Genomic DNA, 14,748 nt, shown 5'->3' on the forward strand with positions numbered 1-14,748 from the left:
AAAGAATTCAATTACAGTAAGAAGAGAAAAGTACTATCCTTTCTCACCTTCATATAATTTGTCCCTGCAAACACTTTTCAAATAAACACACCCTCAGGCAAAAGAAATTAAAGCCCCACAGGTTCCAACAAATAAGTCTGTCCTTACAACTACTTTCCATATCAATTTGACATGCAACTAGCAGGAGCTGTGGAATCCTCATTTCATAGGAATCATACTTAAATGAGAATGCAAGAGTAACATTTGTAGAAAATCTAATATTTAGTACCTCAACTCCCCACCCAACTCCCCATACTGTCTTTTCAACCTTTCAATTGCTCCTAATTTCTCATTTATATTCAGGCCTGCTCTAATACTTTAATGCCCATTACCGTGGGTCTCTTTCTTAAACTCCGCTAAAATATTTCATGTTACTCTTTCTATGTATTAAAAAAAAAAAAAAAAGAAAAAGCTGTTAAAAATCTCAGTTGTTACCACATTACGTGAGAACGAAAGCGTTATAAAATAGTTTAGATCCTACAAAGAGAAAATCATTTTTAAGGAAAGACTTGCTTTTCCGTATACTATATCCAAATGAAAATATCAAATGCAATTTTTGTTTAGAAGCTATTTTTACAAAATCTTTTGGTCCCTAATCTTGACAAGGTACCCCTTTTAAATGATCTTTTCTGACCTGACTCAGATATTTTTATAAGTCTGTAATCTTTTGTATGCCAGGAGAAATTATATCATTTTTCCTTTTGAATTAGACTACATATTAGGAAGTGTAAACGTAACGTAAAAAAATCAAAAGTCAAATTAAAAATATGTAGTTTGGTAGGAAAAAACAATTATGTATATACCTCCCCTCAGCTAAGTGAAACTATGCAAGAAACACAATGGTTGACAAAATTATATATAATTATATATATATATATATATATAAAATGACAAAATCGTATATATATTACATATATACAAAAAACTTTCAGAGTCAAGTTTTTTTGATTCATCTAGAAAAAAACCTAACTTTTGCTTTTGAACTGTCAAGTAAAACGTATCATTTGAATATTATTTCTAAAGTACAGTATAATGTTTATAAAACAAGTATCCCTTTTGGGTTGGGATGGGAAGAGGAAAGCTCTTCCCTTCAAGTGTCCTTAGTGAGTTCTTCGACATTTATGAAATATTCCCAATTCCATTTACCCTTGCATTCTGCTTCTTCACTCCCGGTACCTCATTCATTTGTGCTAAAATAAGCCAACATTAAAGAAGACACAATAGGAACAGGATCTCTTCCAGAAATACACCGTGATGCCCACAGTCAGTTTTACTTGACACATAACCACCGCAGTTGAGTCCACCCATCTGAAACACATCTTTCCACGCCTTTCTCATTCTCTGGGAAAAAGATTAGACAGGGGGAACAATGCTTGAGATTTACCAGTGAAGAAATGAATGATTTGACAAGGCTGTTAACAGCAAAGCGGAGTAAAAGGCTCGTCTCTGTGTGAAACTGAACAGAAGAAATACCTTAAGGAACAGCTGTGCTCAGAGCTGAAGTGGGGACCATCTCCAATGAACAATGAGTGGGCTTTGGATCAAGGTGTGTTCCACTTGAGAAAAATATTCAGTGATTTTTTTTTTTTTTTCTCATGAAGGCCAAGCACACTATTGGCATTAATGCTACGGATGACACTACCCAGGCAGGAAGAGGACTCCCTGTGCGCCTACACTAACTACAGGATAGAGTTTCAGCTTCAGCAAGCATTCCTGGAGAGGAAACCAAGAGGTAGACACCAGGTTACAAAAGCAATGGTTTCTTCTCTGTTGAGTTCTGTGGTCATTTTATTACTCTCTCCATTTTCCATGCAGATCAAATTAATGTTAAATATACGTACATTAGACTTACCCTCTACTTTCCCAAAATGATTATTTAGGTATATAATACCAGTTACAAGAATAAGAATGCAAAAGGTGTTTAATTCCATGGCAACTCTAATAATAGTGTTTTGAGACACTAACTGAAAAAGGTCCTCAGATATCACCACCCTAGTTTTATAACAACCCTCCACCCCACAAACACAAATTTCTAGCCATGTAATGATTGACCAAACTTTTATGCACCATACATAAATTCAGGTAAAGTTGCCAAAACAACTTCTGCCCAGACCGTTTCAGCCCAGCTCAACCAACGTGAGACTTTTCCTTTAAAAAAAAAAAAAAAAAAAAAAAGCAGTCATGAAGCAATCACTCATCAATACTGACCTTGCTGCTCACTGTCTGCTTCAGTTTTTGAAGAACCTGGTGCAACAGGAAGGGGTCGAGGTGGCCGGGGCTTTGGTGTGGGCGGTGAGATCTTTTTCCTTCCAATGTATTCTACGTAAGTTCCCGGAAAGTCCCCCCTCTCCCCAGTGGTCTCGTTATAGCCATTTAACCAGCCGATTTCTTCAGGCCTGGCTTCTTGTCCATCACTGAATCCAAGAGCTACTAAGGACCCTTTATTCACAGTCAGTACGTCCCCCAAGTGCAAGTCAATGTCTTCTTCCCGCTCCTTTTTATAGTCGTACAGCGCCCTGTACTGGTACCCCTCGGCGCTCATGGCTGCCGACCTGCGACCATGCGACAGCTGAGGCTGGCTGCACACTGCAGTCTAACCTGACGTTTCTATGGAAAGTGAATTCAGAGAGTGTGTTAAGATTCCTAATACACGTCCAGCAGGGGATAAAGGATAACTCTCCAAAGGTTTAAGAGGAGAGGTGATTGGCCATCCGGCCGTCCATCTGTCCTCCATCAAGGGTGTGACTGAAGTCAGGGCTCACTTCCTCTGTGGCCGCAGTCTTCCCACCGGCTTCCTTTTCAGCAACTCGTCAACACATTGACTCAGGGCTGACTCTCCCTTCGAGGCCCGATCCTTTCTGACACTCTTGTCACACTGTCCATCTGTCATCTGATTTGACTGTGGCGCACACCACATGCGAGCTGCACCTAGCAAAGGGAAAACAAGACTTATGAATCAACGGCACACTTGGCCATCTGTGTGAATCTGAATTTCGACTTCCATTCAACAAGTACTTAATCAACCTGGCAGACGTACACAGGCCAGTATGCTTTTGCTTGACATGGTATACACAACAAAGATTAGTGAGGCAGGCAGTCCCAGCCTTCTAAGAACACTCGGCAGCGTGGGAGGGATGCTGGAATGTGGCAACATCTCAGAGATAAGACAGGACACAAGGATCTATAACACTAGGTAAATGTCATAAGAGAGCAGAGACTGAATGCTAGGGAGTTCAAACAAGGGAGAGACCACATCTCACTGCAGGCATCTGAAGACAGAAGAGAACGTGTGGCATGATCTTAGGTACAGACGTGATGAAGCACTTGTCATATTCTGGGAAGAGCTAGAACAGGCAGACCGGTATGTGTGAAGCCGAAGAGGGAACATCACGTCCGGGTTAGAAAGATAAGCAGGGGTTGTATAACAAACATCACACACACCCGTGTCGAGTTTATGAGTGATGCAATCTACACTGGGGAGCTGGAAAAAGGCTTGGAGAGAGGGGAACAACAAGACCAGAGCGGCACTTGAAGAACCTCAGTCTAATCCTGGTGCGTGGAAGGGACTGGCGTAGGGACAGAAGAGGAGAGCCATGAAAGGTGTTTTGCAGCCATCTGGGCAAGTGGCCATGAAGGCATGAACCAAAGTGGCAGCAGAAGGTACGGAAAGGGGAGGACTGAAGTAAGGGAGAAAGAAGCATGTGTGGTACGTGGCAATGCTGAAAAATGGATCAAGAAAGAGAGAAGCACACGGTACTGGGTACTGGATCCTGGTTGGGGAAACGGACAGACTGCAGCATATGAGAAACAGGATGGCAGAGAAGCCAAGAGGAAGGGGCTCTTCCCAGGCTGGAGGGCTGAGCCAAGGTTCAAGGTACTAGCTGACTGCTGGACCTTAAAGAGGATCCACTCTGCCAGCTATTTTAGAGTTCATTTCTGCATGACATGAGATTATCAGAGAGATACACTGACCTGTATGTCTGTTTAGCAACATATTAGTATTTTTAAGCCAAAGAAATAAAGACACAAAACTTAGTACATAATAGCAGAGCATAGGTCATTTTGTTGGTACCTTCCTAGCAAAAAAGTAAAATAGAAAGTATAAATTGTACAGAAAATACAAGCACAAAATAAAAAGGAAAAACAAAATAAAAAGGAAAAACTTCTCTCTCTCGCACTTTCTCTTTTATCCCAACATTGATTACTGTTTTAATTTTACGTTGATTCCTTTCTTAAAAAGCAATGAAAATGATATATATTTTTTTAAAAAAGAAGAAGAAAAAGAAAGAAGCAAAAGGTGCCTGATCCTGAGTTCACAAGAAGAATGGAGCTACCAATATCAGGCAAAGGGAAGCCAGGAGGCCTGATGGGCTAACGGTGATGCTGGGCACCCAAATGCAAGCGTGGATCGTGGAAAACCTGGTCTGTGATTCAGGAGAGGAAACACACCTGAGGCTTGGTAATCAGCCGCATATAAGGCAAGGCCAAGCTCAATGGAATGAAGGAACTCAGAGGGAAAATATTAAAAGTAAAAAAAAAAAAAAAAGATCCAAGGACCCAACATCAAGGTTCAATGAATGCCATTGAGGAGGGAAAGTCAAGGTCTGAAGACAATGCAATGTCCTGGAAACAAGGGGTAAGAGGGTTCAGGTAGGAAAAGGTGATCTCTAAGACTAAATCCTGCAGGGGCCTCTGGAAGTGGGAAACAGGCAGGGCTAGGTCATCTGGGGCTTTTGTCCATAGTGGAATCATCACGGACTTGAGAAAGCCCACTCTAGTCTAATAGTATTGAGAAGAGTAACCAGAGTTTAAGGAGTTAAGGAATAAAAAGAAAGTAGAGATGGCTGCAGATCACACTATGAAGATAAGCTCAGTGGAGGGGGAAACGGAAATGCAAGTTTTTTTTTTTCTTAAACTAGTAGAGGCAGAGGGCTTAGAGAGTCAGAGGCTCTTTAAGTTAGAGAGGCAGTAAGGCAGCTTGGATAGCTGCTAGAACAGTAGAGAACAATGTGCACACGGACACACTACGTGCTCCGTTCATTTCTCCACGTTATCTTTGTTAGAAAGAGGAAAAGCAAACTCAGCCAGCTTTCAGTTAAGCTGGCTGAACAATAAAGCAATAAAAACAATAGCCTCACAATTTCGGTACGCTGTGTCAAAGAGAGCTTTTATAAGTTTTCAAGAATGGAGCCCTTTAGAAGTTTATTATTATAGGCACTCTGCGGTGTAGGCATCTTAAGAAGCAAATCTAATCACAGATTAATTGTTATGCTGGCATTCAGAAGTGTAAAGTATTCAACTTTACATGGCTAAAGCCTCTTAGCTGTAATACAATAACGCTCTTAGGAGAGTTACATATTAAAAGAAGGAAAAACAAACACTGGAGATCTTTGTGTAGCAAGAATATTAATTTGCAGTAGTATTCTACTTCGTATTTCAGTTGGCAGAGAAAAAAAATTAAAGCAGCCAGCAGAGCATATGAGAAAAATAAACTATGTTATGTTTGAAGACAGCCTCTCCTTTTGCTAGATCCAGAATCAAATTAAATATTCGCTGCATAAATTCACAAGAAAATGTAGAACTAGCAAATCCCATTTTTAGTACTAATGTACTCTGTTACAAATGAGACACAGAACATGAAAATTTACATATCCCTAAATGCCTGGAAACCAGGCAATATGCCTGAGAATAATTTAATTCCTCCAAATCTGCCTTGAAATTTTTGTTAGCTTTTCCTGGCAATGTATGTTTTTTTGAAAAAAAAAAAAAAAAAATCCTCAACTAGTAGGCTGGGTAGATCTTTCCGCCAGCTGCTGCCTATGTCTTCCTCTATTTCAACAGCCCAGGAGGCCAGTTTGGTGAGATTCTTAACAGAATGGGGAGTATAATAATTCCCCTCTCTCCCTCCTACTCTGTCTACCTCAATTCCTCCTCTCCCCGCTACACGGCTCTCAGCAATCGCCAAGCCCTGCTCACGGCGCACCTATGCAGGTAGCTATGCATGTCCCTCACCAGGGGACACTGCAGTAAGAAAAGATCCAGGTCTGCTCAAGGTTTTACAAACCTAAAAACTGTGTTTACATTGGCCTGAGGCTAAATCCCTGCAAGGAGATAAAGAACCCTGAGGAACCCAAAGACTTCAGTAAGACCAGACTTTAGAGTAACAATTCCCGCCATAGATGCCAGAGATCTACCTGTCTCTACAAAGTCCCCCTCCCCCACCGTTTGTAAGAACCGCCTTACTTTCTGTGCAGAAGAATCCTATGCAGAACTCTGGGCCCTCAACTGACCAAGAGAAGCCCAGATCTTCTATGACTCTTGGACCATAGGCAGCACACACCACTCATCTTCAGGGACTCCACCGTCAAGGCCAGGAAGACCAATCCAAACAGTCCAAGGTCATCCATGATGCAGTGCCAATTAAGAGGGAGCGCTGGGCTTCCCTGGTGGCGCAGTGGTTGAGAGTCCACCTGCCGATGCAGGGGACACGGGTTCGTGCCCCGGTCCGGGAGGATCCCACATGCCGTGGAGCGGCTGGGCCCGTGAGCCATGGCCGCTGAGCCTGCGCGTCCGGAGGCTGTGCTCCGCAACGGGAGAGGCCACAGCAGTGAGAGGCCCGTGTACCGCAAAAAAAAAAAAAAAAAAAAAGAGGGAGCACTGACTAGCCATGGGGTGGTGAGTGGAGCGCATGCCATGGGGAGGTGCAGAGAGGCCTTGGCTAGAGGGGGGCGGCCCTCCCCTGCTACACAGTGTACACTTTCTCCTGACGGCCATGCCCATTTTAATGGCTGCCACTGTCGTCGTCACTAAATACTGGAAGCTATAGGTGTATTAACCCATTCAATCATCACCATCGAATATTCAGTGGGAGCTATAGGTGTATTAACATGTTCAATACTCAAGGTAACCATGAGATGGGTACTATCAACATTCTCACTTTATACAGGAGGAAACCGAGGTGCGGAGAGTTTAGTGTCTTGGCTGTGATATCTTGGCCATGATAACACTCACCAAGGGCGAGGTGTAACTAGAGTTCAAATCCAGGCAGGCTGGCTCCAGAGCCACCACTTTTAACACCTTAAAACCTACTGCCCAGGGCTTCCCTGGTGGCGTAGTGGTTGGGAGTCTGCCTGCCGTTGCAGGGGACGCGGGTTCGTGCCCCGGTCCAGGAGGATCCCACATGCCGCAGAGCGGCTGGGCCCGTGAGCCACGGCCGCTGAGCCTGCGCGTCCGGAGCCTGTGCTCCGCAATGGGAGAGGCCACAGCAGTGAGAGGCCCGCGTACCGCAAAAAAAACAACAACAAAAACCTACTGCCCAAACTCAGCTAGCTTGCTCGGATGCCCCAGGACGGCCCAGATATATACATGGGGTCAATGGTGCGGATTCCTCGCTTGCACGCTCTGACCTCTCAGGTTTATCTTGAAGGTCTGCTTGTTGCTCTCTGTGACGGTGGCCTTACCGATAGTGTTTGTGACTCTTTCACAAAAACACCTGCACAAAAAGAAGCATTATAACTCAGCAGGAGTGCCCTCAGTCTGAGACTCAGCAACTTGGACCACACAGATTTTCTTCCAAAGAGACTTCATTAAGATGCATCCTTGCCAAAGAAGTCCATGAACTAGTGAATCAAAGAATACTGGGCACATCACTTCTGGAAGGCTGCCCTCTTCTGGAATCCTGCCCATTTCTGCTCTACAAGCTTCAGCTTCTGTCACCTACATGCTTCTTGGCATCTATGCCCCCCGCTGCTACCCCAGGCCCCTCACTGCACAATTTCTAACAGCTCAGCTCCTCCTTGGGGGGGTATGTGACGCATCGTCCACAGTCACCAGGGCTATCACATTTAGAGGACTGGCAAGTTCTCTTTTCTCTCACCCTCAAATTTCTCTCTCACCCACAGAGCAGAAGACTCAGCAGACTGGGGCACTGGTAGTGCCTAGATCACTGTCCTGTGATCAGTGTGGAGCTGAAACTATATGGTGCCCAGATCCACAAGCTTACCCCTCCAACCTCTTTGGCTACATACACCTGTTCATTGAAATGTTTCCAGCCAGCTTCAACAGAATTATTTCCCCAGTTAAGATTTTTATATGTGGATCATCTAATGTTTTCAAATAACCAAGGCAGTTTTATGACACGTGCTCCAAGACAGTGCATAACCTAAGTTACTGTAACAAAAGGTATAAAGGAGTCCTAGGAACAAATAACAAATTAACTTACTCATACAGAACATCATATGCAGCAGTTCAAAAGGTCCTTCACGGGAAAAATGTTGCTCCTGTTTTTCAAGCCTTTTACAGACTGCCTGCAATACCATTACTCGGAAGACAGATTTTTCTCTCTCTGCTAAAACACCAACCAATTCCCATTCTGTTCCTCAGAATAAAGTTGTTTCTGATGCCCGACAAGGAGCAATCCATGACTTTTTAATGTACAACTGCTTGAAAGTAAATTTTCAATTTAAACCCTCTAACCCGCAGGCATTTGGGCAAAGAACCAAACAAAATTCTTTGAAAAGTCCTCTGACTTTGTTGACTTACTCATTCCCCTTTCACAAAGGACGGGGATTTAGCAAACTTGGTGGGGAGGCAGGAATAAAGGATATTTTCAAATCACTTTAAATAAATCAAGAATATAGCCTGATCGTGTGATTCTATCCTGCCCTGAAATCAGCACTTCGGCCCTGGGTCCCAGCACAGAATGGACTTTCAATCCAGCTGCAAAACTACAGAGAGGTTCCTGGGGCCCCAGACCTATCATTCACCTCTCCATCTTCAGTGTGGTAGCTCTGAGTAGGGCAAGCTCCCTAACTAAATCCACACAGCCTTTTTAAAAAACAAAAGGCACAATTCATTATTTAAAACTCTTTTTACCTTTCAAAGAGTGTCCTGGAAATCATGAAAATCAAACTGAACAGTTAAAATTTCCTACTAACAAAATGAATTTCAAGCTAAAATGATGGGCTCAGGGCAACATTTTATGGCATGTAAATTTTACCTCAATTAAAACAAAATAAAATGATGGGCTCGGAGGAAGCCCCAAGCCACAGTCCTCAAGTATCTCCATTCATTTTTCAAACCAACCAGAATGTGTCCCAGGCTGCCGCGCTCAGGGCTGGGTCTGCACTGTGGGGGGAAGCAAGGCACCTAGGGCACAACTCCTGCCCGCCAGCCCTCTGGGGGTTGGGGGTATGGGGGTGGGGGGACAGGACAAGCCCCGGTCAAACAACAAGGACACAGGGCTCTGCAGAAAGCAAAGTGATGGGATAGCGGAGCACTGCCGAGCGACAGAGACACAGGTCCAGCTGGAGGCAGTTCTCAGGCTCAGTGGTCACCACAGGGAGGCTGTGGCTTCCAGAGCCTGAGAAACATATCCCATCACCCAGAAAAGGCCATGCGATGGACCACTCTAGCTCTCTGCGTCATCCCGGGGAAGAAGCCCTGAGGAGATGGCCATGGAATGGGAGGACTACAGCAGACAATCTAGGGTCCCCCCTCTTGTGAAAATACAATGCTACTGTGTAAAATCCTGAGCAAGAAGGCGAGTACAAGCACCGGGTTTCACCCTCAAAGATGCTTGTCCCCATTGGTGCCTAAATTTTTAAACTTGGGCAAGTTACTTAAACCTCTCCGTGCCCCTATTTATTATGAAGAGTAAAGGAAATTATTTATACAAAGACTGCACTCCATGCTTGATAATTAGAGCTTGCTTAACACCAACACAGTGCTTCTTAGGGGCCAGGCACGCTTCTTCCGGTTTTGCATATGTCAATTCATTTAATTACAACCACCGTGGGTATGATTACCATCTCCATTTTACAGATGGGAAAGTAAGCACAGAGAAGTAAAATAATTTGCTTTAAGTCACATGGCTAGTAAACCACAGCTATAGTACTAGTATTGTTACTACTGTCATTACTATTAATATTGATTGCCACTTCCTACCACTTATACAATTCATTTTAAAACCGGAACATTTGCCAAGAATTTTCTTTGGCCCTGCCTCTAAACGCTGCAGAGTCTACTGAAAGAATCCTCAAGCTAGCCAAAATCAACCTCTCCACTGTTTCTTTAACTTCTTTTCAGAGTAAATAGATAGACAGATAAGGGCTGCTTGTGGACTTTGCCCATCTAGTCCTGAGGCAGAGGGTGGCTCTATAGAGGTCAGGGCAAAGGAGACCTGGGAGGGGCCAGGGCTGTGTGAGAGGGTGGTATGAGGCAGGGGGTGGAGTTAGGGGACAACACTCCTCTCCAGCAGGGTTTGGTGGCTGCTCCCTAGCTGCCCTCAAAGAGGAAAGGTGACAGCACTCGTGCGGTTCTCCAGGGACTGAAGGCAGCAGCGTCCTCCTGTTACAGCCCTGGATCCTGGGGCTGAGCGCCGGGGCTAGACCACTGGGGGTCCAGCCAAAAAGGAGAGGGGCAAGGCAGTCCAGCCCGGCCCAGGCACCTTGCTTTCTTCACTCTCTCCACCCACTGCTGGAGTCTCCTCACTTTTGCTAGACTCCTGTGATCGCGGCACTCGCAGTACTCTCTGGGTGATCCTTAACATGAAAACTATTTTGATTACAGGTGCCTGGGGGTACCTATTGGATTCATTTTAAGGAAAACAATGTTGGGAGGATACAATCTCCAAAGATGTTTTTATAGTAGATTTTTTTTTTTTAAAGCAAAAGGTACACTACACTCATTCTATCCTTTCAAATAAATAAACAGACAAAACCCCTAATATCACCCAAACAGACAAGTTTAGGAGTAATTACATAGTCTATTTTCAGCTGCTTTGGCATAACGTACATGAAATGGCCTTTAATTGCCACTCTCTTAAGCAAGTAATTCCAATAAGAGGGTTGGCAGAACCATGGCAGGTAATCACATTAGGGTGTAGGTGGAGGAGACGGGGGGGAAAAAAACAATAAATAGGATGAATATTTTTAAAATCAATTACAACATAAGTTTTTTATTAAAAGCTGTTATATAATTGATATTATGCCTTCTAAGGTAAAAACGAAGTGATAATCTCTTCCTTCCATTGATAAGTAACTTCTTGTTTTCTGAGGGCTTCAGTAAGATGCTCCATTCTCTTGCCTTCACTGGCAAATCCCTGTATCCTCCAAAAGACAGAAGAGCTGTGGGGAGCCCACCTAAATGTATAATATACTGAAAAAGGCACTTCCCTTTTTCTTCTGCATTGTGTATACCCCAGTTGTGGGAGAATTAAAAGCAAAACACCAAATGCAAACATGATCTCAGCTTTCTATATTCTACCTGACCATGAAATCATTTTATTTTCAATGTGCTCACTGACCATCTCTTTATTCACTAAAACTCATTTTGCATATGACAAAATGCAAACACAATGAGAGCTGAACTAGAATTGTTTCTGTTTTAATGAGTGTGTGGACAACCTTTCAGAGTGGATGCCTTTTTAGAATACTCCCTTGAACTACCTAAGAAAAAAAAAGGAGATTCTGACGAACATATTAGCCTAAGAATTATGGGGCATTCATGGAAAATTTTAATTAAATATATGGGCAACACTCTTCATAACACAAAATTTGAGTAAGTGGAGCAGGCTTGCACTGAAGATACCAAAACCCTTCAAAAACCAGCTTAGACGCACTTAACATTTCCAGCAAATAAATGCGTACTACCATCATCACTGTCAGTAACCAAGATACGTATCACCTATGACTTATTGTACCACTTCTGTTTCCCAAAACCAACTTAATGTTGCGGGGATTTACTGTTCTTAATGAAGTGAAATTTAAAGAAACAGCTATGGAAAGACAATATAATTAATCAATGAGACGTGAAATGCTTTTTCACACTGGCTATCAGCATCACAGAGGTGAAAAGACACAGTGATACCGTCATTTTACAGAAACAGATAAAACAGCAGATAGTAGTGTGTACAATGCAAATTATCTGCTATGCAACTGACAAGAACAGGTCCCAAATCAAGATGAAAGTTATAAAGCAAATGCACATCACACTTTGAAAGCCAGTATCAGATATATAAAACTTTCTTCCAACCACAACAATCTATACGCTTCTATGGAAAAAGTACAACTCTCTAGTTGCAATTGTCATATAAAAGCTCAAGAGGCCAGCAGTGACATAACCCAACACTTCTGCAAGGCAGGGAGCCTCCTCCACCAGCCTTTCCAGTTTAAGCCTGATTCTGAACCAAACACACCTTCCCAAACTGAAGAGGGATCCCCCCCAAAATCACTCAGGGTATTTTCTTTGTCATGACCAAAACATTCCCAAAGTTTAAGAACTTTTGTTTCTAAGAAGACTATCATCTATGCTTTTTGAAAGCTGTTTATTTCAAGGCAGTGTAATCTATCAAAAAATTATGGCTATGAGGGTGCTTTTTTTCTCTTCCAACGATAAAAGATGTTTGTGGCCTTCTGTGCAGAAGTCATCAAATTCCTGATGATCTGCCCCATTACTGATAGCCTGTCTCAGAAATAAACTTGTCTTCCTACTCTGACCTTTTCTAGCTAATACCTAACCATCTTTAAAGCTGCCAAACGCAAGACAAGATAATGAAATATTAAAAAACAAACAAACAAAAACCATTCCACACAACCCCTGGGTCACTTACTTTGTGAATGTCCCGCCTAACAACTAAAACTCCAGCCCCATCACACTGAAATGACAATCTTATGCTGCATTCAAAACCCGGAACTGCTTTATCCATTCGTACTTCGCACTGACAAAGAGGAAAAGAACTGAAAAAAAAAAAAAAAAAAAGCCCCCCAAACCCCTATCACTTCTAAAGTCACAAAACCCCCAAACAGAGTAACTCATACTCAGATACCAACAGTGCTGCAGCTCCAACCAGGGATTAACGGTGTAAGTGAGACCTTTCTGATCTTAATTGCGCCCAGAGAAGCAGAAGAATTTCCCCAAATCCAGTCCACACACATTCTGCATTCAACATGTAACAGCCATTCCGCTCACACCCTTACATTTCATGATCGAATTCTGGTTACCAAAGTACATTTCTGCACTGGAGCGGTTGGCCTGAGCTTTCCTGTTCTCTTTGTCTTGTGATCTGCGGGGCAGTTTCTGTCCTTGGGAAGTGAGTGTGAGAACTGTGGATTCCAGACAATTCCCCACGATCTTTCAGCTCGGGTTTGCACGCTCTCTCGCTCTCTCTAGCCGGCTCCATATTGCTGGGCCGGTCCCTCCAGCCTCGCCCCGCGTTACAAAAAACCTGGATTTCCGGGCTGTTCCAAGACCCCATTAAGTCTGCCTCCAACAACCTGCCCAGGCCCGGTCGGCACCACACGCCGAGTTAGGGTCCCAGCGACCGGCCGCCCCGAGGCGCACTTCCCCCACCCCGGAAGAGGAGGGAGGCGAACTTCGGAGGGCGGGGGCTGGGGGCTAGCTCCGGGGACCCCCGCCGCCCCGCTCGCCCCGGGGAAGGGCCCGGGCAGCAACGCGGGTGCAGCCGGAGGGCGCGGGGGAAGGCATAGCTCCTTCCCGCTAACGCAAAGGCAGCGGTCAGGGCGCTCTCCTCTGCTGAAAGGCGCCGGAAAACTGCAGCAAGGCGACAGTGGGGACCCACAGAAGCGTGAGGTGACGGAGGGGTGGCGGAAGCCCGACTTCGCCTGCAACTCCAGGGACGAATGCGCCCGGCGGCACGCACAACCCGCTCGGAAGAGGACTAGGGAAACGGGAGCCGCGAGGTGGCCGGGAGCACGCAGGACGCTGGCCGCGAGTAGGGCCCGCGGTTGCACGGCGGGCGGGAGATGCCGGCGGCAGGGAGGACGGCGGCCGGCTCGCTTCCCCCGGCTCGGCTCTGCAGAAGTAGAAGCGGCTGCTGGTGACAGGAAGAGAGCGGCGGTAGCCGCGCGCGCACGCACCGCCTCCCCCTCCCGAGCACACACCCGGACTCGCTGCGGCCGCCTACCTCCCCCGCCGGCCGGCTTCCTTCCTCTGCGGGGCCCAGGCTGCAGCGGCAGCCTCTTGCGCGCACGGCTCCGATGCGCCCCTGACCAGGCTCCGACCCGCCAGCCGTTCCCGACCCAAGCTCGCCGTCTCCCGACCCGCTCCCCGCCGCCCCGGCCGCGGCCGCCGCTTCCTCCAACTCCGCTCCAGCTGCTCGCGACTCCTTTCCGTGCGCCGGCAGCTCCAGCGCCCGGCGGCCGGCCCCGCCTCCGGCCCCGCCCCTCCCGCCCCGCCCCCGAGCCCGCGCCAACCGGCGCCCGCGTCTCCGCCCCTCTCCGCTGGCCCCGCGCCCTCCGCCGCCGCCGTTCACTTTGCGGGCCCCCGAGCCCGGCGGCCAGCCGGGTGGAGCTCCGGCCCTGCGAACCTTTCCTGCTGCCGGGCTCGCCTTCCGCCCCCAGCCGCGGGGATGCCCTGGGCTGCCGGGCCGAGCGCTCTGGCTTTGCGCCCTCCGGGCCGGCCAGGCTACTGCCTGCCTGCGGCCGAGCCGGCTGCCGGGCGTCTTCGAGACCAGAGGCGGCGTGTCTGGGGAAGATCGAGGACAAATTCAGACTTAGAAGCTGCGTCTCTAAACGCAGTGTCTTGAAACAAACCCCAGCCTCTTTCGAGCCCCCAGCGCCCCAGCGGAGTGGCCGGGACGGGGAGGACTCGGATTCCAGGCTCGCCAAAGCCGGGAGGCCCTGCAATTCATGGCCTCGCCAGCGCGGCCGCGGGAGTGGGCGGAAAATCCTCGCCACCCCGCGTAGCGCC

General features: G+C 46.4%; 1 protein-coding gene across 2 annotated transcripts in view; it reads right to left on the reverse strand.

Moving 5' to 3' along the window:
• Positions 1–14,152, reverse strand: part of PIK3R1 (phosphoinositide-3-kinase regulatory subunit 1) — an 86,021-nt gene extending 71,869 nt beyond the window's left edge. Inside the window, exons 1-2 of one of the 2 annotated variants that reach the window (XM_060009387.1) lie at positions 13,964–14,152; positions 2,248–2,967 (exon numbers count right to left, since the gene is read on the reverse strand). In XM_060009387.1, the coding sequence (XP_059865370.1) occupies positions 2,248–2,581 (334 nt within the window). In that variant the 5' untranslated portion in view covers positions 2,582–2,967; positions 13,964–14,152. Of the gene's footprint in view, positions 1–2,247; positions 2,968–13,016; positions 13,854–13,963 lie in introns of those variants that run through there. The other variant, XM_060009389.2, reaches the window with a different exon arrangement.
• Between the last annotated feature and the right edge of the window lie 596 nt (positions 14,153–14,748).

Source organism: Delphinus delphis, chromosome 3, assembly GCF_949987515.2.
Source record: "Delphinus delphis chromosome 3, mDelDel1.2, whole genome shotgun sequence".
NCBI classification, from domain to species: domain Eukaryota; kingdom Metazoa; phylum Chordata; class Mammalia; order Artiodactyla; family Delphinidae; genus Delphinus; species Delphinus delphis.